Below are 23,313 nucleotides of genomic sequence, written 5' to 3' on the forward strand. Positions count from 1 at the left end.
TCTGCACTGGACAGGGACACTTAGGGTTCTGTGCTCAAGTGGTCCTCAGGGTGTCTGTGTTTTTGGACAGAGAGATCTGTTCCAGGGGGTGGCTGACATAGAGCTTTGTTGGCCTCTGTCTTCTCATGGGTGACAGTCAGGGCAGTCAGTACTGGTTCTTTTTCTTGGTGGTACAGGTCACACGGAGAGCAAGTTGCAGGGTTTTGCCTACCACATCCAGGTGTTCCTACTACCTGGATTGGGTACCATTGCACTCCAAGGCTAAGGCAGTATCTGCAGGTGGGATACAAGGCAACCCTAAGGTCTGGGGTGGTCTTCATGCCATCTCCTTTGCATAATTGGCATTGGCTGGGGACCTGCAGGAGGACAGCTGAGGGTCAAGAGAAAATTCTGGATGTCTGGGAGCCGGTTTAGCCAGCCAAGGTGTCCTTTCTCCAGTCAGGAGGGTGTTTTGCAACCCCAGAGGCTCTGGGCAAGAGGCTCTAATCTAATTACATGCTTTATTTGAGCCAATTTGTTTTCCAATCCATCTTGTTCAGCAAGAAGAAAGAGCATGCTGAGGACTCATTCGCACCCTCTTGTTCCAAGGGAAAAAGAGGGGCTGCTCCCTCCTGTGGTCAGTACAGCCCCTGACCTCTTCTAGCCTGGAACCCCCGCCCCCAGGCAGGACACAGAACTTACAGCGAGAGGCCTGGAGCCGCCCTAACACTGCCATCAGCCACAAGTGGAAGGGCCTGGCTGCTTGCACCACTTCCTTAAGCCCAGCATACCTCTGTCTTTCCCTTTGTGGGTCCCAGTGTGTTAGGAAAGACTGAAGTAGGATGAGCTTTGAGCCCAAGTAGCCTGGACTCGGGGCTGCTCATCCCTAGGGGCTCCCCCTGCACAGACCTCCCATCTCTGGAGTGAGAGTTGCCTGCCGAGTCCAAGGGCTGGTATTTAAAAATCTGCAAATATATTTTCATAAGAAGGTGGTGGATTTTGGATCTGTGTTATTAAAGTCCAAATAAAACACCAAAGCCCATCCAAGCTCCCAGGAGAGGGAAGATTTATCGGCTCCCACCCTCTTCCCCCAGCAAGGCTCCATGTGTGCCAAGCCTCACTTTTTATGTTCTGCGGTGTTTCCCAAATTGCCTTTTTCCACCCTTTGGAATCTTGTTTCCAGCCTTTACTTTTCTACGCTGACCCAGACTGGCTGCTTCCTGTGGGTTCTGATACTGAGCCTAGTGACTTCCGCCCTCAGACAGGCAGGACCTAGGGTCTTGGCCTACCACATGCAGTGGCAGCCCGGCCTGTTCAGCAAATACCTGCTGAGAACCTGTTGAGTATCCTGGTCCTGGGACCCAGCACACAGCCTTTGACTTCAGATGGGAACAGAGACAACAGATAAACTGAGAGTTCTTTCATTGCAGTGTGGGTGTGCCCCGAGGAAACCAATCCTCTAAAGACAGGGACAGGCAGAGGTCAGCCATAAGTCAGAGAGTCAAGGACATATTTGAGAGAGATATATCTTTGGGCTTAAACAGAAATTGGATGTGACAGAAATACAGTAAAGTTGGGTTTCTCCGTGTCTTTGTGGTGGGTGAGAATCATGAGCGCTTCCATGATCCTGGTGCTGATTACAGATCAAGCCTCATCTTACCAGCATTGTAAAAGATGACAGTTGCAGCTCTATCAACCTAAGTCAGGAGTCTGGAGCTGCAGGGCACAGTGCTGTGTTCAAGGACACATAGTTGTGTGGGGCCCCAGTGCCAGCATCTCTATGCATGGTAGCCTCCCCACCATCCAGGCTGTCAACTCCTTTGCACTCCCCAACATCCCTTCCCTGCAGGGTCTCTAGCATCTAAGACTGAAGTAACCAGTTGCCTTCTGAAGTCCCACTGAAGCCACCTGTTCCCTTCCCCTGCCCCAACATACCATACCCTAAAGACACTACAATAATGCCCTGTACAGAGGCTAGATGCATTCTCTCTAGATGATAGCCCATGCCTCTGAAAGAGTCTAGGCCTCCTGACTACTGTGTATCCCCTCTCTTCTCCATCCCAGTGTCAGTGTGCGTACGTTATGATCAGAGTGCTCACAAGGCCGAAGAACTAGCCAGGTACCTTATGAGCAGCCGGCCACTATCAATATCATGGAACCTATGTTATAAGTAGGTTTGCCTGTCTGAACAGGCTTGCTTACTGCAGCTAGCTTATTTTATACTTCCCTGGGGCCCCCAAGAATTGTTGGTAATGAACCCCGTGCCAAGTTCTGGGGCACTAAGGTCCGCTTTCTAGGAACAGACCATTCTAGACTGTGAAGTGCATACTAAGAACTGAAAAGGTTCTCCACTGTGCTCAGAGGAGGGCTGCCCAGCATATGAGTAGGAACAGGCTCATTTGAGTCCCAAAGGGAAAGACACTGGAGATACAGGTATAGGTGCTGAGCCTGTGAGGACCAGTTGTTCGGTTGGTTGTCTCATACCCACAGGCATTGTTCACCCTGCACTTCCGGGTGGGTCCCCCAGGCTGCCTTTAGCCCAGTCCAGTGGTCCCATCCAAGAGTCTGTCTTTGCACTCCCTCCACAATCATGCCTGCCTGAGTCCAGCAATGTGCTGCTGACACTGTCATGGCTGCCACCTCCGTTCGCTGATGGAGGCAGGGATGCTCAGAATGGTCAAGGACCACAGACCAGAAGTCATACTTGTAGGATTGTTTTAACTGACAGTAATGGTTCTTGCTAGAGCCCCGACTCGGTTGCTTCCACTTAAAGTCTTGGTCTCCAGAGTGAGTACTTGGCATGGTGAGCCACAGGGACAGCCTGGGAGCGGGGCCTTTATTGTTTGGAACACAGGTTTTAGGAAGAAGGAAGCTTAGATACTCAGGAGACTATGGCAGATCTGTGGGATCCCTGCCTGGTGTATGATGAGGTTATATTACATGGCTTTTCATAAAAAGTATGAAGAAGACCAGGTCCTGGGCACCTTATACAGTTGCATGTATCCTCCAGGAGCTGCCTCTGCCCTTCTTGTCACATTAAGGATTCTGTCAGATGGTGGCCACTTGTGGGGAAGAGGCAGAAGGAAGGGGCAGGGCTTTCCTGGGAGTATCAGGTCGGGGTGATGAGCCAGCCCATCTCAACCAGCTGATTCCCCATGTTCAGTGTGTGATGGGGCAGGGTGTGAATCCTTGTTCTTGCATGCCCTTCTCCACCAGGGCACCTATCTACTGTATTGAAGGAAGAAATAGGCTTTGACAACAAGGGACTCTATTGGAAGTACACTCTCAAGGGTATAGCTAGCCCAGAATCCACTCCTGACAGGGATGAAGAGCCAGACCTGACTCCTTGTGATTAAAGATTTAATGACAGGCCAGGTTTGAACCATATGGTGGCTTCGCACCGATCTTGAAATGGAAAGCAGCAGGACTTTTGTTTTGTTTTGTTTTGTTTTGTTTTGTTTTGTTTTAAGTCTTGCATGCCTTCAGAGGCCTCACAGGATAGCCCTGTGCTCTCTTCTTGCTCACTCTCTGCAGGACACACCAGTGGGCTATGCTAGGCTGGATTCTGCCTCAAGGCCCTGTGCGCGCCAACCTCTCCACTCTGCCCTCCTCCCCCAGATGACCCTGCCTCCTTACACTGTTCAGGTCTCTGTAATATGTCTACAGCAGGCTCTTCCCAGCCACCCTGCCTATGACAGCGTCCTCACTCTCAACAGCATGTTCTTGTCATGGCCACGGTGGGTTGGATAATGATGCTCTCTCTTGATCTCTTGGTATCATCTGTGCAGTTGGGAGAGGCGTCAGCTTAACATTAAGAAGGCACCGGCTGGTACCAAGGATTACAGACACAGGATTCTCATCCTACGGGGAAATGACCCCTGTCCTCAGGACATTTTTAGTGTTGGGCCTCATGCATGCTGAGTCACATGCCCAGTCCTTTCATGTTTAAAATGCTGTAATAGAGTCTCAATAACTTGCCTAGGTTGGCTTTGAACTTGTTCAGTAGTCCAAGCAGGCCTTGAATTTATATTCCCTCTACTTCCCACATAGCTGGGATTATGGGCCTATGCTCCTGGGATCGAGGGGTTTTTGTTTGTTTGCTTGTTTTTTTGATTTTTGGTTTTTTGTTCTACTTTCCTTTCTGTTTTTTGTTTTGTTTTGTTTTTATTTTGTCGTTGTTGTTTTTTTTTGTTTTTTGTTTGTTTGTTTGTTTGTTTTGAGACAGGGTTTCTCTGTGTAGTCCTGGCTGCCCTGGAACTCACTCTGTAGACCAGGCTGGCCTCGAACTCAGAAATCCACCTGCCTCTGCCTCCCAAGTGCTGGGATTAAAGGCGTATGCCACCACTGCCCGGCTCCTTTCTGTTTTGAGACAAGGTCTTTCTATGTAGCCACGCCTGAACTGGAGCTCACTGTGTAGACCAGGCTAGTCTCAGATTCAAAGAGATCTGCCTGTGTCTGCCTCTACAGTGCTGGGATTATTGGTATGCACTACCACATCTGGCTTTTTTTTTTTTTTTTTAATGTGAGAATTGTATCCTGTAAAAATTTAAATCTAGATCAGACAGTGAAATAACAATATAAACACCAGCTATGGACCCACCACCCAACATTTCGGTGTTTGGATGGCCATCCCCGGTCTCCCTGCTGAGGTCTTCGCACCTGCTGGGGTCTGGTCTGGGAACACACTCTCCTAGCCTGGTTCTCAGTGTTTCCTAACCAGGATGACCTTCATGTCTCTGTGGGTCTCTACTCGCCTCCTGTCCTTCTGTACCAATGTGTCCTGCTCACCGACCTCACTTTCTGGGTGCCATTCTTTCATGACACTTACAATGGAACCCACGTGACTGGCCTGCCCCCCCCCCCCCAACTCCATAGTGCCAGCTGCTGTGATTTGTCTCATGATCCACCTAGAACTTTCCAGAGTCAGCCATGTAGGACGGTGCTTAGGAGAACTTAAGAGAATTGGTAAAATCATATAAGCAATGTTGCCAGGTCAGAGGAGAGTGGCCTCAAGATTGGGGCACTCAGCGCTAGGGGTGCTTCAGTGTCTTGGCACGAGTGTGTGTGTGTGTGTGTGTGTGTGTGTGTGTGCCTATCTTTGCTGGTTTCCTGGGCAGAATTGCCCTCTTCCCATTGGCTAAGGTGTGTTTCTTTGACATTGAAACATTTGTATCTTTTCATGGGCTTTTCCAGTTTACTTTCTTGTGAATCACTTGGTCATCTCCTTGAAGTTTTGCCAGTCTGTCTTTTCCTATACAACAGTTCTTTGTGTGTTAAGGACTTGATCATTAGCTTTCTTTCTTTAAACATTTTGGGGCTTTCTCCTCCTTTTAATTATCATGTGTGTGTGTGTGTGTGTGTGTGTGTGTGTGTGTGTGTGTGTGTGGTGTCTAGAGTCTGGTCTGGGAATACACTCTTAGACTGGTGGTTCTCAGTACTGCCTCACCAGGATGACCTTCATGTCTCTGTGGAGGTCAGAGAACAGCATGCCAAAGCTTCTCTTTCCTTCTCCCACGTGGACACCAGGAATTGAACTCAGGTCATCAGGCTTGGCAGCAAGCACGGTTTACCCACTAAGCATCTTGTTGGCCCTACATTTGGGGGCTTTCTTCAACTTGATTGTCACAGGGGTTAAAGCACACCACACCCAGGTCCTGTGTCAGTCTGTTGCCAGAAGTGGCTTCATTTTAGGAGCCCCATGACCTAAAGTGGACAGTTTATTGTTGAGGTGATGAATCAATGGGTGAGACCAACAACACACATTAGAGAGAGAGGTGCATGGAGGTTAAGGAGCTGTGTGAAGCTGGGATCTTTTGGAGAAGTGGCTTGATGCTTGGACCACTGCCTTTGGTGAGAGGGCTGAGAAAGTGGTCTTACCTGACAGGAAGGAACCACTTGCAGCCAATGACCAGGAACAAGAGTAGTGTATTTTTGGCTACTTCATTGGGTTCTGATATCTACCCCCCTACTTCACCCTTATCCCTGCCAATCCCCCAACACTAGGTAGGAGAGAAAGAAGGTTAGAGGGAAAGGGGGTGTTGATATTGCTAGCTTACTTCCTGCAGATCAGGGGAATCGAGTTCCTTGGGGCAAGTCCCATCTTTGTCATTAGAATATTTCCAACTAGCAATCCAGCAATAGCAAAAGCAACGGCACAGGAAGCAGCAGCATGGGAAGCAGCAGCACGGGAAGCAGCGGCTGCCACAGGTCCTCTTGGGGCTCTTCTCGGGGCTCTTACATTTGTACCTTCTTAAGAGTCTCTAGAACTCCAAACGGAAACTATCTGCAGCTGGCAAAAATCACACCCCTGCTAGAGCATGAGACAAATCATAGTTAGAGGCTGTGGACAGACTGAAGCAGCCCCATATCCCACACCTGGAACTAAAGCAAAAACATGATCATATAATTGTATTTTAAAAGAAACCAAAATTCTCACTACAGACAAGAATTGCACTTGTGGGAGTTCTTTCCCCATTGCGCCCATGATAGCTGTTGTGAACTCCCCTGGCTTACCCTGGGTACCCTGGATGCTGAACACATTCAAGTTGGGCTTGCTGGTCGGCACAGTCCATGCAGCCTTCAGCTGCTGGTCAGACAAACTGGTTCCACTTATCTTCTATCACTTAAGACAGACAGACAGACAGACAGACAGACAGACAGACAGATGGCAGCTGAGTGTATTCCCTTCCCTTGAACCATTTCCTCCAGTTCCGAGGGAGCCAAGAACTTTTCCCAGCGCCTAGCCATTGGAGCCAAAGCTCACCCAAGTCCTTAGGATTTTCTGTCCAGTGTGGTGGACCACACTGACTGGATGCTCCTCACTTAGCTACCCAACCCACAGCTTCTCAACGGCAGTAGCCCAGGAACAGGGGCAGAGGTATGGCTGAAGATTGTGCCAGGGCCAAAAGAGTGAGACCTTTGCCAGCTCTCCGCCTTGCTCTGAGGGGAGGTGCCAGCTGCGGTACCCCAGGCTCCCGCCACAGGCCACCAGGCTCTGCTTGCCATATGCTTGGAGATGAGCCTGGAGCAGTGAGCAGGCTGGCCCAGCAGGGTTTTGGCACCTAGGTACAGGAGGCAGAGCAGGGGGGGCAGCTACCCAAGGTGCAGTAGAGGCCTGAAGGGGCTCAGCCTGCAGGGCACCTCTTGGCTCTTAGCTATGGGTTGGTCAGGAGAGCAGGTGGGAGGAATGAAAAGGAGGTAGGCTGCTCCCAAGAGGGGCTAGGATGCCAGCCAGATGGGATGAGCCATCTCAGGCCAGGCAGATGGCCCTTCTGGGTCCCAGCAGCCCTCCCCCGGACGGACAATGTCCAAGTGGAGACCAGGTGGCACCTGGGGCTAAGCCTGGCAGCCCTTGTCTTTGGTGGGGTAGGAGAGCCCAGTGGAAGGGGCACCTTGTAGCAGGTGCCCCTACAGAGCTGCCAGTGTTTACCTGACCACGCAGTTGGAGACCTACAGGGTCAGCAGGAGTGTGATGGGGGCCACTGGGGAGAGGGGATGATGATCACTGGTCTGCAGGATCTTCTGTGTCTAGTCTGGGGACTGGCAGTTTTCCTTTTAAGGGTGAAACATATGAAACTGGTGTTTTGTTGTTGCTTGTTTGCTTGTTTGTTTCACATTGTGAAATGGTTCGATTTCAGAACTTTCATACAGTCTGTTGTTTAATAATATTCCATCTTTTTCTATTTCTAAATAAGTCAAGTAGCGTGAGATGGCTGTGTCCATCACAGGCTCCAGTGGCCCTATCTCTGAACCTGACTCGTTCTAGTCATCTCAAGTCTGTCTATTCATTTCAGTCAGTTCAGTTCTCCTGAAAATATGTGTCTCAGCCAGATTCCAGGATTCTCGCCTGGAGTCATCATACACTAGCCTTCTAATTCACAACATTTCTTTAGGTCATGCTTTCCTCATTCTTCCGAGTCTGTCTGTTTTCTTTCTTTTATTCATAATTAGACATGACAATGTTTTGTCTGGTCTTTTTTTTTTTTTTTTTTAAAGTTTGTTTGGAGGCATTTCAAAGAGTCAGGCTTTGTGTTTGTATAATTTTAACCCCCCCCCCCACTCCTTTCTGCTTCTGCTGTTATTAATTCTCTTCCCCCACCCCCGTCTCTCTGAGTTTGGTTTTACTCATTTTTCTAAGTTTCTAGGGCTGAGTCTGGCTTACTTATTTTGATCCTTTCTTCTGTCACAACAAGCATTATTAATTATAGTGTGGTCAGGAAGGGTGGTATGTACAATTTCAGCTTCTTGGAATTAACTTAATATTTTTCTACTTATATGTCTCTCTCTTTCTCCCCTTAATATAGTTCAGTGAAATATTATACACATAAAATAGTTAGAACACATTTACATTTGTTTATTTATTTATGGTATGCATCTGTGTGGGGTCTAGTGCATCACGGTGCATATGTGGAGGTCAGAGGATAGCTTGCGGGAGTTGATTCTCTTCTTCCACTGTGTGGGTTCTGGGGACTGAACTCAGGTTGTCAGGCTTGGCTGCAATCTTCTTTACCTTCTGAGCCATCTTGCTGGCCCCATAAACTAATTTTACTTGGTTCCTTTATTGTGTGTATTTTAAGCATGTTAAGCATGTTTTGAATTCTGCCTTTTCCAATATAAAGATTTCTACTTCTTGATTCATTTTTGTTTGTCTGCATTTGCTGGTAGGCAATACCTCTGTCCCTATTTAAATTGTCTTTTAAAATTCCACTTATATCCCTCTGTATAAGTTACTTTTCTTGTCAATATTACAACAGACCTGACAAAATAACTTAAAAGGAGGAAGGATGTATTTTGACTCAGGACCTCAGGGGCAGTGTATCAGGGTCTGGCAAGGCAAGCAGTCCAGGGAATATTAGGTCATGGAGCACAGGAGTGGGAGTAACCACTCTTTGACTTTTCCTTTTCTCCTTCTGTTGTCTCTGAGCTCTTGGCTGCTAGACAGTGATAACACATCCATGTTGGGTCTCCTCTGTCTGCCATTCCTCTGGAACTGCCCTCATATGTGTTCTTAGAGGTGTGACTCTGTGTGTGTCTGTGTATGTGCCACTTGCGTGCAGTGCCGGTGGCAGCCAGAAGAGGGTGTCAGATCTCCTGGAGCAGGAGTTACAGGTGGTTATGAGCTGTCAATGTAGGTACTGAGAAGGTAGGAACACAGGACCTCTGTATCTAAGCCCGACCCCTGTTAATCTATGTGCAATTAAATTGACAGTGAAGAGTAACTGTCTCCACCTTCTTAGACAGTAATTGAGTATTGTGAAACCAGTATTATTGATCCTAACTTTACTTTTACCATTTTATCATCAAATAGTTGTGAGGTTTTTTGTGAATTTTTCTTTAAATTTTTATAAAAATTACAGTGAGCCATCTTGCCCACCCTTCTTTTATAATCTTACTTATCAAAAAAATCTTACTTATGTCCTCTGGATTATTGTTTTCTGGTATTTTAAAAGAAGTATCTTATTTGGCAGAGTCAATCATCAAATAACATTCTTGACATTCTTATTTAAGCAGTTTGATTCCCTGCCTTATTCTACTGTGTTTTGTTAATATTATCTACTTTTTTAAACTAAATTCTTATAATCAGATATTCTTAATGTTCCTCTGTAAGTATTTTAACACTGTTTTGATATTGCCTTAAGTTTTAGAACCAAATTTCAAACTTTTATGTTTAATGACATTGGGGCCTTAAACATACTGTGTTATAGCATAACTTTCCTCTTTCAAAGCCCTTTTAAGAAAATTCATTTTATAGGTGGCTGGAAAACAAATATTGAATTATTTTCTGAGCTATACCTATACACCTGAGAATGTTCTTCTTGTGTGTGTGTGTGTGTATATATATATATATATATATATATATATATATATATATATATATGTATTTGGCCAGTGTGTATGAGAAGACTGTCTAGCTAGGTATAAAATTATTGTGTTGGAAGTTTTTTCCCTGAAGATAGACATTACTATAGACATTACTCAATGATCATCTGCCCACTTTTTATTGTTATTTTTTCAATCTGTAGTATATTTTTCTTATCATATGAAATATATAGGCATTTCCTGTATATTACAGACAGATCTAGGCATTGAGCTATTTCCCTTACTTTTGAAAAAAATGTATTGAACCCTTCTGCACGTGTGGTTCTGTCTTGGATTTAGGGGTCCTACCTACCCTTGATTCCATTTCTGTTTGGCCACTGCTGAAGTGCAATCATGTATCAACTCTCCACTCTCTTATATATCTGTATTCTCTCTGGTTTTTTGCATCCGCATCCTTTCTCTCTGCATATTGAGAGTTTCTGCAGCATATTCTCCATGCTGAATCACTTCCTACAGTATCCTCCTCCCTCGCTGCTTCAGAAGTGACTTTTAACTGTGCTCCTGTGACTTACTTTAGCTTTTATTTTCCCAGCTCTTATGTACCCCATGGCCTTTGAGTTCAGCCTTGTCACTTGCCCAGTTTCATTGGAAGCCATGTCCTTTTAGAAATACTTGAGCTGGTTATACTCACTGCATGGTTGCTTCTGAGCGGCCATGGGAGAGTTAAGTTGATGTGAGGGTTTATGGCCCCCGTGTGTTCATGGCTTGGTCCTTTGCAGAGCCCTGCGTGGCCCTGATGACTGGATCCCCATGTCAGACAGGTAAGGCTCTACTCCCTCACTGCCTTTCCTTTCCTTGGGCTTCTGCTCTGTGGAGTTGGTACCTTCTCCGTTACCACTGCCTGACTTCCTGATTCTCTGCATCCATGATTTAGATAAAAATACAAATTCAGAGATTCACTACAAATGGCTTACAGCCCTGCCTTCCTGAAACTTCCCCTCCCTGCCCATGCTTTCTGTCTCTTTTCTGCTCATTGTCTTGCTGTCATCTCCTCCTCCCCCTCTTCCTCCTCCTCTTCTTCTTCCCCCTCCTCCTTTTTTTGTGATCTTTCTGTTCGTCAGACAAAGAACTGTTTTCTGGAGGTAAAAGCGGATAGGCCTTGCTTCATCCACCACCATCTGCCTTTAATTAATTGAGATTGCTCCCAGATTCCGGCATTGGGTCATCTATCAGCCTCGTTCTTGGCATTAGTGTGAATTTTCATTTTTTCACTCTCTTTATAGCTGTATTGGAACAAAACAAGGAGAGGCCCCGTGAGTGACTGCCAAGTAGATACCATGTTGTAGGAGTCAGAGCTGGGCTTTCAGCTGAGATTTGTCCATGTGGATGCAGTCTCTGGAGCTGTGTGTGGTGATAGAGAAGGAAGCAGGTACAGGCGCAATTTCCTTACCCAGGGACCATTTGTCCGGTGACCTCAGTGATCTGGACCCAATACAGAGACCACAGACAGCCAAAGAGCTCTTGCTGTGTCTCTCTATCCTGAAGGTTATTCACTTTCTCCAGAAGAAGCTATTTCAGCCTGTCCCTCCCAGCCTGTTTACCTGTATTTTATACACAGCTCTAACGGGCTTGGTGTGTTTTCCTAGCTCAGTATTGAACTGGAATCTGAAGAAGGAAGGGATATTGTGCAGAGGAGACTGACCTTTTTTTTTCTTCTGAGTTTGACCTAACCACTTGTCTGAACTTTCCTCCCCTGAGCCAGGTGCTGGGTGCAGAAACTGTCTGCTATTAGATTCTGGAACCACCAGCAACATTCCGAATCCAGACACCCAGTAAAGGAAATTAGAGCGTGGGTTGTAGACAGATCAGATCTCAGACCTTAGTGGGATTTGAAACTCAGGGGAATTCCACTGCAGGGCTGGCCCTGGGGACCAGAGGTTAGGCTCAGAGGTGGCCTCAGTGAGACTTTTTGAACAATAGATTCTCTCTCATACAATATACGGGGTACAGGTGGAAAGGAAGTTCACCAAGCCACGGAACAGTGCCAAGGCCTCCGGTGAGCTGGTTGTGATACCACTGTGTGTGCAGCCTTTGAGATCTACAGAGATGGCTGATCCCTGGCAACCAAGTTCTGAGAGCACTGTGGTGTCAGGCCATGGTTGCCGCTGCCCATTCTCAGATAATGTCTGTCCAGGGTATACATTTGGCTCTAGAACTTAGGCTATTCCTAAGATATGGGCAGTGTTGCTGAAGGTTTGGGGGTGGTTTGTTCCTTGGATTTGAATGTTTCCCTTCTATCCCTAAAAGACAGGGCTCCCTTGGGTAGTCATGTCTCCCTCCTACAAAGCTGACACACCCAGTAGTGTTTCCTCCACCTGGGTCATTGAGTGGGTATGCCTTACCGAGCCTGTGTGGAGGACTCAGGGCACAGTGATTTCTTCCTGACTGGAAATGAAAGCACTCACTTGGGCTAATAACTTCATACACACACACACACACACACACACACACACACACACACACACAAATAGACAAAAGCTCCAAGCAGACTCCAAGTGGACCTGCAGTGACAACATCTGGCTCCACTTGCATTCCAGTTACCTTAAGTGGAGAGCACAGTGCAGGAGACCCACCAGCCAGAACATATGCACCACCTGATGGTAAGTTCAGCCTTGGAGTGGCAGCTACCAGTGAGACGACAGTCCCGTGGCACAGATATTCCCAGGCATAGCTCCTCCCACCTAGGAAGAGCAGCTATGATGGGTGATGTGTAGTAAGAAGACTTCTCTGTGAGGGATGTACCCTTTCCTGTCTTCACTTTGGGCTTCCCCACACACAGGAAAGCCTACACTCTGGACAGCCTGACCTTTGCACTCCAAAAGCTCCCTACTCCTGAAACTAACCGGTGGCCCAGCTGGCAGAACTGTCTGATGCTGCAGCTTCTACTGTCCCTAGGCAGGGCTATCCTGAAGTGGATCCAGAGGCACACACCACAGGGCAATGGTTTCCTTTCATTTCTTGAAACTGGTTCCTGAAATTGTGCCCCACGAGGCTGGCCCCCAATTAAGGCGTTTGGCTCCTGGTGGTGGAATAGAACCGTGACTAAGGGAGGTGTCCATCAAAACATCTTGTGCCTTGAGAGAAGAGCTGTGTGCTGGGGGATAGAGGCAAGTTCTGGAGAGATGGCCACTAAATATCCCCTGCAGATCTTAGCCACAGGCTGGTGGCAGCCACAGTACTGGAATGTACTGGCCTTTCCCGCTTGTATTCACAGACATCATTCCTTTCTCCCATGTTGACCATGGTAGGTAGGTAGCTTACCTAACTGTGTGCCTCAGTTTTCTTACCTGCCCAATGGGAATAACACCATTACCCGAAAGACTAAGACTTGCTGGAGATCCAGCAATGTATAGCAATGCAGGCAGTGCGGATGGCTGGTGGTTTCCCATCAGGTGATCATACAGACATCAGGAAGAAATGTCATTATCTTGTTTCCAGTAGGCAGAAATTGCTGGCAGAAGAGGGCAAGGTTAGGCTGGAGTCTTAACCACTGCGTTTGGGGGAGTCGACAAGGCCACTTCTAAATTTTGCATCTACTGAATGCCTGGCTCTCTCAGAGCCTGGAACCCCCAAAGCTGTGGCCGGCAGGTATGGCCAGCAGCCAGTGGCCAGCAGTACTGCCTCTCAGCAGTGGGGCCCATTAGGGCTAACCTCTTTTCGTGGGCATTTTATTTGCACACTTCACTGGAGTGGACACCAAAGAGGTTTTCAAATGTTTCATGGGCTGCTAATTTCCCCTGTGACCTCTTTTGTTGGTGCCTAACCTCAGCCAGAGGCTTCATGCCATGAAAGCCAGCGCCTGACACAGACCCCGACAGCCGGGTGACAATGAGGCCTCTATCTGCTTTAATCAGGCTCCAGTTGAATCTTAAGGCAGAAGGAATTGGTGCGGTGCTCAGAAACCCTGGGCGGTACGATACAGCAGCCCCAGAGGCTCTCCTGGAGGCTGAAATATTCCACCAGGCTGAGGGAAGAGGGGTGGCCTTTGTCCCACTGGCCTCTTTAGAAAGCCAGCCTACCCTGAATGGCCACCCGCTTGGCCTGGCCCATGGATACCACTGGGTATCTAGGGAGGTGGCCCACTCGGCTACCAGCCCATTCTTTAGTGGCCTAATGAGTTTCTATCTGTGTCCTCCTTGCAGACTGTGACTCCTATTGCAAGGCCTCCAAAGGAAAGCTGAAGATGAATATGAAGAAATACTGCAGGAAGGACTATGGTAAGTGGGGGCAAAAGGGGTCCTCTGGGGTGGCCTACAAGTGACTCATGTCACCAAGTCCCTGGGATCCATGAAATCTCTTGTCCAAGAATACCAGTCCCTTCTGTGTCAGAGAAGCCACAGGAGCCTGGATTCACCCAACTGCCCTGCACAGGGGCATCTGGATCAGTGGGGGCATCGAGGCTGGAATTCCTATCCTGGATTCTGTTAGCTCTGCTCCAAAGGGCTATGTGCCTGCAGAGCACTTGTTTGCTCTCTGGTCTTCTGTGTCCATTCCTACCCTGGCGTTGTCTCAAGTCTCTTGCTCGGTGAGGCTCTCCAGCATCACGGTGGGAGCTGCTGGCTGTTTATAGATTCCCTTGGACCAAGGTGATGTGAGGAGTCTGCACTGTAAGACTGTCTGTCCATCCTGCTCTGACCTTGAGGACCCTGAGCAGTTCCTGGGGGCTTTCAAGAGGAACACATACCACATGAGAGGCCACACTAGACCAGCTGCTCGAGCCAGACTTGAAGTTTTCCCCATAGTCAGGCTAGCAGCCAGGGCTTCTGAGCATAGAGAAATGGATCATTAGGCTCAAAAAATTTTTGAGAACCTTGAGACCTCATTTTACTTTGAGCATACACACACACACACACACACACACACACACACACACACACACAGCCCTCACACTGAAGCCAGAGAAGACTCCAAGCATCTGGACAGCCCCACTTGTCACAGGCCATGTGGCCTTCCCCAGAACCAAGAGATAGCAACATGTAGGTTTTAGGTATCGATTCATAAGTTGCCAGGCCATGGGCATCCAGGGTCAAGCCTCATCTTCTATCAGGGGTCCATGGTCAGTTCCCAAAGATAAGGTCTCTTAAGGAATGATATCCCAGAGCCAGTGCAGAAGCTTCTGGCTCCCATGGAGGAACAAACCCAGGTTTCCACAACGAGCTTACTGTCCTTGAGAAATAAAGGACTTACCTCCTTCAAGCTGGGGTAGGAGGTACAAGGAGAACCTGACCTCTCCAAGCCTCTGTTGATTGAGAACTTGGGGCTTCTGCACTCTCCCTGGCTTTGGCCTTGAAACCTGATAGATGCTCCTGGCAAAGCAAAAGGCAAGTGCAATGAGGAGTATGACTACTGCCCCCACTCCCACCCCATCCTCAGCTTGGGCAGAAATCAGAGTGGGCAGGCCTGCTTGAGGGTGGGTGGGGGAAGTTCCATCTGGAGCTATGGGGGGGGGGGGTTGGGGTGGGCTGGGATTGAGTTATCTCTGAAAAGGGCTGGTCCACGGTGTCAGTCTGTTCTTTGGATGCAAGGGGAGGAATTGTAACATCACTGAAATGGATCTCATGGTCCTTCCACCTGCTTCTTTCGGACTCAGCCTGGTTTCGTTCTCTCCCATCTATTATTCCAGAGTTACCCTGCCCTGTGGTTGTGCCCTCGTCTACACCAGGTTGACCTTTCCTTTATGGACTCCAGACTGGGGTTCACTGACCCCAACTCCAGTGGGTGTTCCAGCAGGAGGGGGCGCCCTTCCTGGGTGGTGAAGGTTGGGTCTGGTCTCTGGGCTCCAGGGAGGTCCCGAATTAGTCCACTTTCTGTTTCCCTGGCAGAATAGTTGAGCTTTATGTTTGGCTCACAGTTTCTGAAGTCCAAGAGTATTTACATCCACTCAGCTTCTAGGGAGGGCCTTGCACTGTGTCAACGCATGCTACAATGTGACACAGAGGGAAAAAAGAGACACAGGGAGCCAGGCACTTTGCAATAGCTTGCTCTTAAGATCCTAACATGTTTCATGGAGACACTCATGAGCGTGAACTCCTGACCCAGAATGCCTCCAGAGGGCCCTACCACCTCTCAGCCCTGCTCTGCTGGAGACCTCCATACAGATTGGGGTTGAGACAGACCATGTTCTATAAGCACTGCAGGGGGTTCTGGTTTCAGGGCTTCCCTTGTTCAGTAAGGTCATTTGAAGTTATGGGAATCTCCTCAGTGCTGTTCAGTCTACCATGTCGCAAGGGGGTCACGTGAGTTCCACAGAGGGCTCAGAGGAGCCAGGCACCATGGGATATGTCAGGCCTTGGAGCCTGGTTTGAGAAGGTGGAAAGTAGCCTAGGCAGAGTGGTGGCAGCTACAGGTCTGTGAGTACGGCAGGGGGTTGCCCAGCAGTATTAGCCTTGCTCTGAGGCTGAGGAAAGTCTTCCATTGGGCTTTGCTAGGCTGTGGAAACTCTTCTATGTATCTTTGGTTGGGCAGACACAGCCTAGGTGAAGTGTAGCTAGGTGGCCCTCCCATACTCAGAAGACCTGGCCAGCCCAGGTGAAGATGGGCTGAGGGAAGACAGGAGAGAGCCTGCCTAGATACAGAGGAGGTGAGGCTAGGTCAAGCCAAGGAAGGGAGGGAGGCGGCCTAATCCCTGCTTGTTTGCTGACTGACACTCCCGGCAGGGGGCCAATTAGGAAACACATTTCCTTCACATCCAGGGCACTTGGATGTTCCAGAAGCTGCTAATTAGAACCTAGGTTTTGCCACCCCTGCTGAGAGAAGAGCCCCTTTCTCCTCCAGCTCCACCAAGATAGGCTTGACCTGGGGCAGCTAGTAAACTCTCTTTCAGCCTCCACTGACCCTGAGTGGTAGCTAGTAGGCAGAAATCTACAGGCCCCGGAGGCCTATGGGAAGGGACTGGCTGGCCAGCCCAAGGTGTGCCAGACCTGAGCCCAGACTAAGCTTGGGTGGGTAGATTTTAGGCAAGGCAAGAAAGAATAGAGATCAGGGAGAGCCTCAGGCCAGGACCTTGCCTGGCTGCTGGCCCCCATCTAGAGAGAACCCCCACCCCCACCTGGTGGGGAGGACGGTTCAATCTTTTCCCATGTGTAAGCTTCACTAGTCTAGGCTTCTGTTTCCTCACGTTTCAGATCAGGGAGCTATAATATCCAAGTGCTAGGTGCCATGTCCAAGGAGGCCTGGAGGTCAGGTCATCTGTCACCTGTCCACTCCTCTGCTGAGCCACCTCAGTTCTCTGTTGCCCTCTAGGGGAATCCAGCTTACCTTACAAATGCTCCAAAAGCCAAAGCCAAGCCCAGTGGAACCCCTGCCACTGAGATGGGGTTTTATTCTTTGCAAGAGTTCTCAGAACACCTCGCTCTGAAGGAACCCTTCTTTTGTGGGATGGTGTGTGTGTGTCTGCATGTGCACATGCTCCCCCACACACCATGACTGCGCCCCTGTCAGCCCAGACATAGGTGGCTCAGTCTGAAGCTACCTGCCCTGAGACTCCTTCACTTGGTGTCCCATGGCTCCAGAGACTTCTGCCCCTGCAGTCAAGTGCTCTGGCCCAGCAGTCACAGGGGATGTTGTTGACGGTGGCCATCTATTTCCTGGGTGTCTCCTTTTCCTTTCCCCTTTTTCTCTGCTTCTTGGGGGAAAGGCTCCTCTGTCTTATCTCACATCTTTAACTTTGTACAGTGTCCCCCCAATGGCATTGAGCTGTGTCTCATAGACACCACCCATGTAAACATACACACACACACACACACACACACACACATACGGTCCTGCCACAGGGACCTAGGGAGTCCTGGTACTTTATCCTTTTCTCACCCTGGAGATTTTGTGTCTACACGCATTCATTGAAGCCCTGGGCCCTGTCCTGGGTACTGCACACACAGGTCTGCATGGCACAGGGGGTTGGCCCTCAGGGAGTACACATTTGGAAGAGACATACATATTGAGAGCCCCAGAAGAAGCCTGAGTGGGGTTGCCCAGGGCATGGTAGCATGGATCCCTAGTAGTAGGAAAAGTCTCCATGCCCAGAAGCTGGAAACTGGCTGGTGGGGTCTGAGAACAAGGAGGGCAGGGCTGCTGAGTGAGGGGGTGGATAGGGTCAGAAATAGCCTCCTGGGCCGCTAACATTTACATGCAGAAAATACCATGAGCCATACTGAGAGTGGTGCCTGTGCCCCTAGCAGCTGCCCAGGGAGCCTAAGTGTCCTCTTCCTTCTCCCCGGGATGCGCATCGGCCCTTGTGAAAGGTGAGATCATCTCTCTCACCAGTTCTTGGAAAAGTGCTTCATTCCCAGAAATGTTTATTAGTCACCCCCCTGTAGAAAGACATCTTGGCACTGCTGGACGGAAAACTGAAGATGCTTTCACATGAGCTTCAAGTGTTCCACCTGACGGCCCCTGCCAGTGGTTTCAGAGGACTCAGCTTGAGGGGAAGTGATGTGGACATCTTGGCCCCGTGTGGCATATGTGCTAGTGGACTGTGGCCCAGGTGACCTGAGCACCGATGGAGAGCTCTGATATAGCTCACATACATTTGTGCCTAGGAACCTGTGGAGTCAGTGGAAATGCTGGGTGAGGATAGCTGAGTCAGGACTGGGCTCCCCGATGGCTCTGCTTCATTACCTAGTGTTCCCCAGCTGTGTGGGAAGGAGAGAGGGAGGGACGGAGGGAGGGGGGAGGTGTTCTTATTCCTCTGGCTCACCAAGACCCCACAAGGTAAAACAGCAAGTTGGGTATCAGTGCTGTAGGATCCCAGGCCTGAGCTCCCTCCTCCCCCATGTCAGTGATTTAGCATTTGGCAGCCTGGAGTAGACATAGCAGCCCTTAGAGGGCTCACAAATCCATACCCCAGTGGAACACTGGCTCCCGGCTCCAGATCAGACTTGGAAGAAAGGCCACACAAACATCTTGATGGGTAAGGAAGAAGGCATGGTTCCCCTAGTGGGGAGCCCCTGAGCTGCCAGGCAGAGGGGATGGCATAGTGATGGCGGTGATGGAGGAGGGCCCTGAGGAGATGGACTTGTGATGATGAGCAGGGAAAGACGATGTGAAGGGGGTGGATTACAGGGCGCTGGAACTGAGCAGGTCATGGTAGCACTGCTATCCTGGTGGAAGTTCTGCTTTGAGCAGCAGACAAGGCCCAGGCTCTTGTCTCATGGCTGTGGGCCTGGAGCTTTGCCACCTTGTGAGCATTCTCTCTCCTCCTCTTCTTCCTCCTCCACTTCCTCCTCTTCCTCTTCCTCCTCTTCTTCCTCTTCTCCCTTTTTCCTCCTCCTCTTCTTCTCCTTCCTCTTCCTCCTCCTCCTCCTCTTCTTCTTCCTCCTCCTCCTCAGTGGCCCTGGGATCAATGGTGACTGTCATCAACCTCAGTCCTCTTCAGAGAGCCAGATCTCATAGCAGCCATGTCATAGACATGAACTTACTATATCCACTCCAGTGACCCCGGGTACGGACACAGGTATTAGAGTGATGTAGGGCTGCCTTTTTCAAGGCAAGGTCCTTATGTGAGCCGGAGGCTACTGGTAGGAATTTCTGTGGAGAGCCATGTCACCTGGACATCCTCTGGTTGAGAGAATGGGGCACAGACAAGACAGCAGCATGCAGCATGGTGCTTCAGAGGCTTGCTGACCCTCCCTAGGGTTGCTGGCCCCCTGGGGATCCTCTTGTTTCTCCAGCCAGATGTGAACCCCCCCTCCTGAAGAGTGCCAACCACAGATGGATGCCAGATGTGGAGTTGGATGTACATGAGTCAGCCCGAGGTCGCGGAATGTGGGTGACCACCAGGTTGGGCAGGAAAGGCCAGGCAGCCCCAGTGACAGCTGGAGAGCAAAGATTCTGTGCCCACAAGAAAGTGGCCCCCCTTGTGGAGCCATCTGGGGGCTGGTGCAAGCAGCCCTTCCTAGCCTTGAGCCTGGGCCGCTGCCACCATTGCTCCAGCCAGTCCTGAAAGGGGAGATGGCTGTCCTGGGTCTGGGCAGTGCCAGACTCTTGTCTTCCTTGCGTGCTGGTCTGCCGTATTCTTTTGGGCTCCTTGTAGTTTCCTGTGTGTTTTTAGGAAGCAGAGATGGCTCAGGGTGGCTCAGAAGAACCACAGAGATTATCCAGTAAAGGATGTCTTTCTCCATTTTACAGAAGCTCAGCGTGGATGGTCTAGCCTTGTCTAGTGAGCCAGGGCAGAGTTGGGGTAGACATTTCCAGGGACTATAGTCTCTGTTGCAAAGGACCCCAGCACGCCTGTCTTTGATCCTGGGCGTTCTGTCCAGCAGTCCCCATAGACACACCAGTTTCTCCCTACCTGTAGTCTTGGAGGATGCACTAAGCAGCCTTCGGGATTTTGAGAGACATGGCCTGAGGTAACCATACCTCCCAAGCTATCACAGTTGAACTATTTAATCCAGGGAGAGCAGCTGCCAGCCCTGGCAGCGCCCAGCCCTCTGTAGGGTCAGTATATAGCACTGCTGGCTTTGTACTTTGGTGTCTGCAACAGGGCTCAGACGCTTTACTTATGTCTCCTGGGAGAAGCAAGTATGGAGGGTGGTTGGACTTTAAGGAACTTGTGGGTTTTCGGAGCCAGGCCTGTTATGGATGGGGTACACTGGTTCTAGTCTAGCATGGGACAGAACTCCAGATGTAGGTATCTTGGGGAAGCTTGGTAGTGCCATTCCAGCCCGGGCATCTGGGAGGGAGGGGCTGCTCTTTGCTCTCATGGCAGCTTCCTGGAGCTGGAGCCTCAAGGGGAAAACGGGGGTTAGCAACGTTTGCTTGAGGGACTTCTGTGTGCCCTGCAGTCTTTCGTAGGATGGTATAAATGTGCTGTCCTGAGCTGGCCCAAACCCCCTCAGCACTAGGCTTTCTTTGAATCCTGGAGGGAGTTGGGGGTGATGGGGGACCTGGACCTAAGTCACACAGAGGACAGTTTGTCACCTCCTCTCCTTCAGAGGCCAGAACTCCATCTCTGCCAAGACCTCTGGCCTGGGGCTCACTCATCATCTACTTTCCTGTGGGAAGCTTCTGAATCAATACCCAGCAGGCTTTGCTCTTTCCAGTGTCTATTTTCGATGTAGATGTGTAGGTTGGGCGGTCTAGCCAGTATGGGAGGCAGATACGGATGGTTGGAGCAACTCATGAGACCGTGCAAGGTGTTCTGAGGTGGGATGTCCTTTTAGCAGCCCAGTTTATCCAGAGAGATACGCAGAGAAGCAAGGACCGGTAGGGTCACTCACTGTACAACAGAGGCCAGTCCTCCAGATGAGGCCAACACAGCCTTATACTTGTGAATCTGAGTGAAGTGGGTGTTATGGCTTGCATAAGTTCCCAAAGGTTGGGAACTTAGCAGGTGAGACCTGGTTGAAGTGAGTGGGTCCTGGGGCTGTGCCCATGCAAACTACACCTTGTCCCCAGTCCCTTGCTTGCTTTCTGCTTCCTGGTTGTCGGGAGCTAAGCAGCTCTGTTCAGCATATTCTCGCCACCACGTTTGGCTTTACCATTGGGCCTTAAGCAGTGTTGCCCACTGGGAACATGTACCACAGCCTCTGAATCTGTGGCCCAGATAAAGTATCTCCTCTGTGTCGATTGCTCAGACATTTTGTCACTGTAATGCAAAGGTTCCTGGCACACTGGGTTGAGCCAGGTAGGTTGCCTTTTGCTCAGGGCCAGGATTAATACCTTCTTAGGTGCCACACTTTCCATGTAGAAGCCCTGGGAGCAGGGCTTGACCTGGGCTGGCCTGGAAGTGCACAGTCAAGGCTGCATTTCATGAAGGCAGCCTGAGGCTCATGACACCGCTCTTTCCACCTGGAGATTTACAGGGCTTTTGATTTTAATGGTTTCTGTGGGACTGGTGTCCTCCCCCATCGTTCCTGGCGGCTGTCTTTAAGGCAAATGGGTGACAAACCTTCCTTCCTTAGCTGGACTGGCCCAACAGGAAAGTATAGATGGGTAGGGAGGAGAGGGGAAGCGAGGGACAGCCCTTAGGTGGGGCAGCTGTGGGTGGCCCCTAGGGCCCACTTTGAGCAACCTATAAATCCTGGAAAGCTCCAGAAAGAAGCTTCCCCCACAGAAGTGCTGGAGCGAGGGGAGTGGCCAAGGGGAACAGTTGTTGCCTGCCTAGTCTCTGCTCTCACGGCTAACCCAGCAGTTGGCTTTTGCCCTGCTGGGCCTTTTTGTGGGCTCTCAGCAAGCCATGAGTTAGCCAGTAGGGTATCTGCCTTGTCTTCATAGGTCAGACAGCTTTCGTAGAACCCAGCCTTGGTGGGGACCTTAGATCTCAGAGGCAGGTCCTTTAAACCTCCATGCAGGGCTATCTACTCCTATTTCGACCTGCCTATGCCAGGTTCTTAGCAGGCCTAGTGCTCCCCGTAGGCCCTGATGGCCCCTGGTCCAAAGCTGGAGTGGGGCTGTAGGGAGGTGGATTTTGAGTGAACTGGCTCTAGGCAGAAAACAGCAATTTTCCTTTCCAAGCACAGGATAATGGCCAGGGGCTCCCCATGCTGCAGGTTGCCTTTCATGGCCTGAGACTTTCCCTGGCACTGGACTTAAGGGAGAGGGTGAGACCATTGGGAAGGGTAGCCATTCCCTCATTTCCATGGTAGCTAGGGATATGTGTAGGCAGCAGATTGGAGTCTGCATTCTGTGACCGAGACATAGTTCCAAGGCATCCAGACTGCCCTTGCGCTGCCTCAGACACTCTTCACACTCGGCCTTCTACTCAGCCCCTACACCAAGAGCAGCACCAGTGGCCCTCACTAAATCTGACTCCTGTGGGCCTGGCCCTCAGAGTCCTCATCCCCCACCCCCACCAGAGTCACAGCTGGGCTCTGCCACTGGACTGAGTGAGCAGGGCACCTAAGCCAGCTGGGGATGCAGGCTAGAATTCAGGTGGGGATGGTGGGTCCTGTGGCTTACCCTGCCCTGGCGGCTGAGAGACATGCTTAGCAGGAAAGTCCTTCCTGGGAACTGGAAAACTGCTGAGAGGAGCTGACCATGTCCTCACCAGCTACAAGGTGCTGCGTTCTGGGCTGCTTAGAGCAGAGGGCTTGGCCAGGTTTCAAGCTCTTCTCCTCCCTCACCCCCCATTAGATTGTTCTCTAAGGATCTGCTTCTTAGGAACCATAGCTGGTTCCTTCCCAAGGAGCTCAGCTGGGGTTGCAGACAGCCTGGAAGGGCTCTTCCCCACCCTGGTTTTATCTGCACCAAGCACTTAACAAATACACTGGCTCACCTCAGCTGTTGCCATGAGCAGGAGACGGGAGTGGGGGAAAGGGTAGATCTGTGGTGTGGAGTCCCTTCTATATAGAAGGCCTGGAGCACCAGCCAGTGTCCGTCTCATAGGCAGGCTCTCCTGTCTCTGTTCCAGCACTGACCTGCTTTCAGAGCAAAGGACTTCCATTCCACCAGCAACCTGTAATTTAAGGACTCCCAGCATGCACCCTGTGCCCATGGTCACCTTGCTGTGAATGATCT

The 23,313-nt window shown here is 50.0% G+C and overlaps 1 protein-coding gene across 4 annotated transcripts in view; it reads left to right on the forward strand.

The window, feature by feature from the left end:
* The window catches only part of Ntn1 (netrin 1), a 189,764-nt gene that overhangs the window by 158,837 nt on the left and 7,614 nt on the right, over positions 1–23,313 (forward strand). For 3 of the 4 annotated variants that reach the window (XM_076936578.1, XM_076936579.1, XM_034507051.2), the window contains exon 6: positions 14,001–14,075. In XM_076936578.1, the coding sequence (XP_076792693.1) occupies positions 14,001–14,075 (75 nt within the window). Of the gene's footprint in view, positions 1–12,395; positions 12,545–14,000; positions 14,076–23,313 lie in introns of those variants that run through there. The other variant, XM_076936580.1, reaches the window with a different exon arrangement.

Source organism: Arvicanthis niloticus, chromosome 6 (assembly GCF_011762505.2).
Source record: "Arvicanthis niloticus isolate mArvNil1 chromosome 6, mArvNil1.pat.X, whole genome shotgun sequence".
Taxonomy (NCBI): domain Eukaryota; kingdom Metazoa; phylum Chordata; class Mammalia; order Rodentia; family Muridae; genus Arvicanthis; species Arvicanthis niloticus.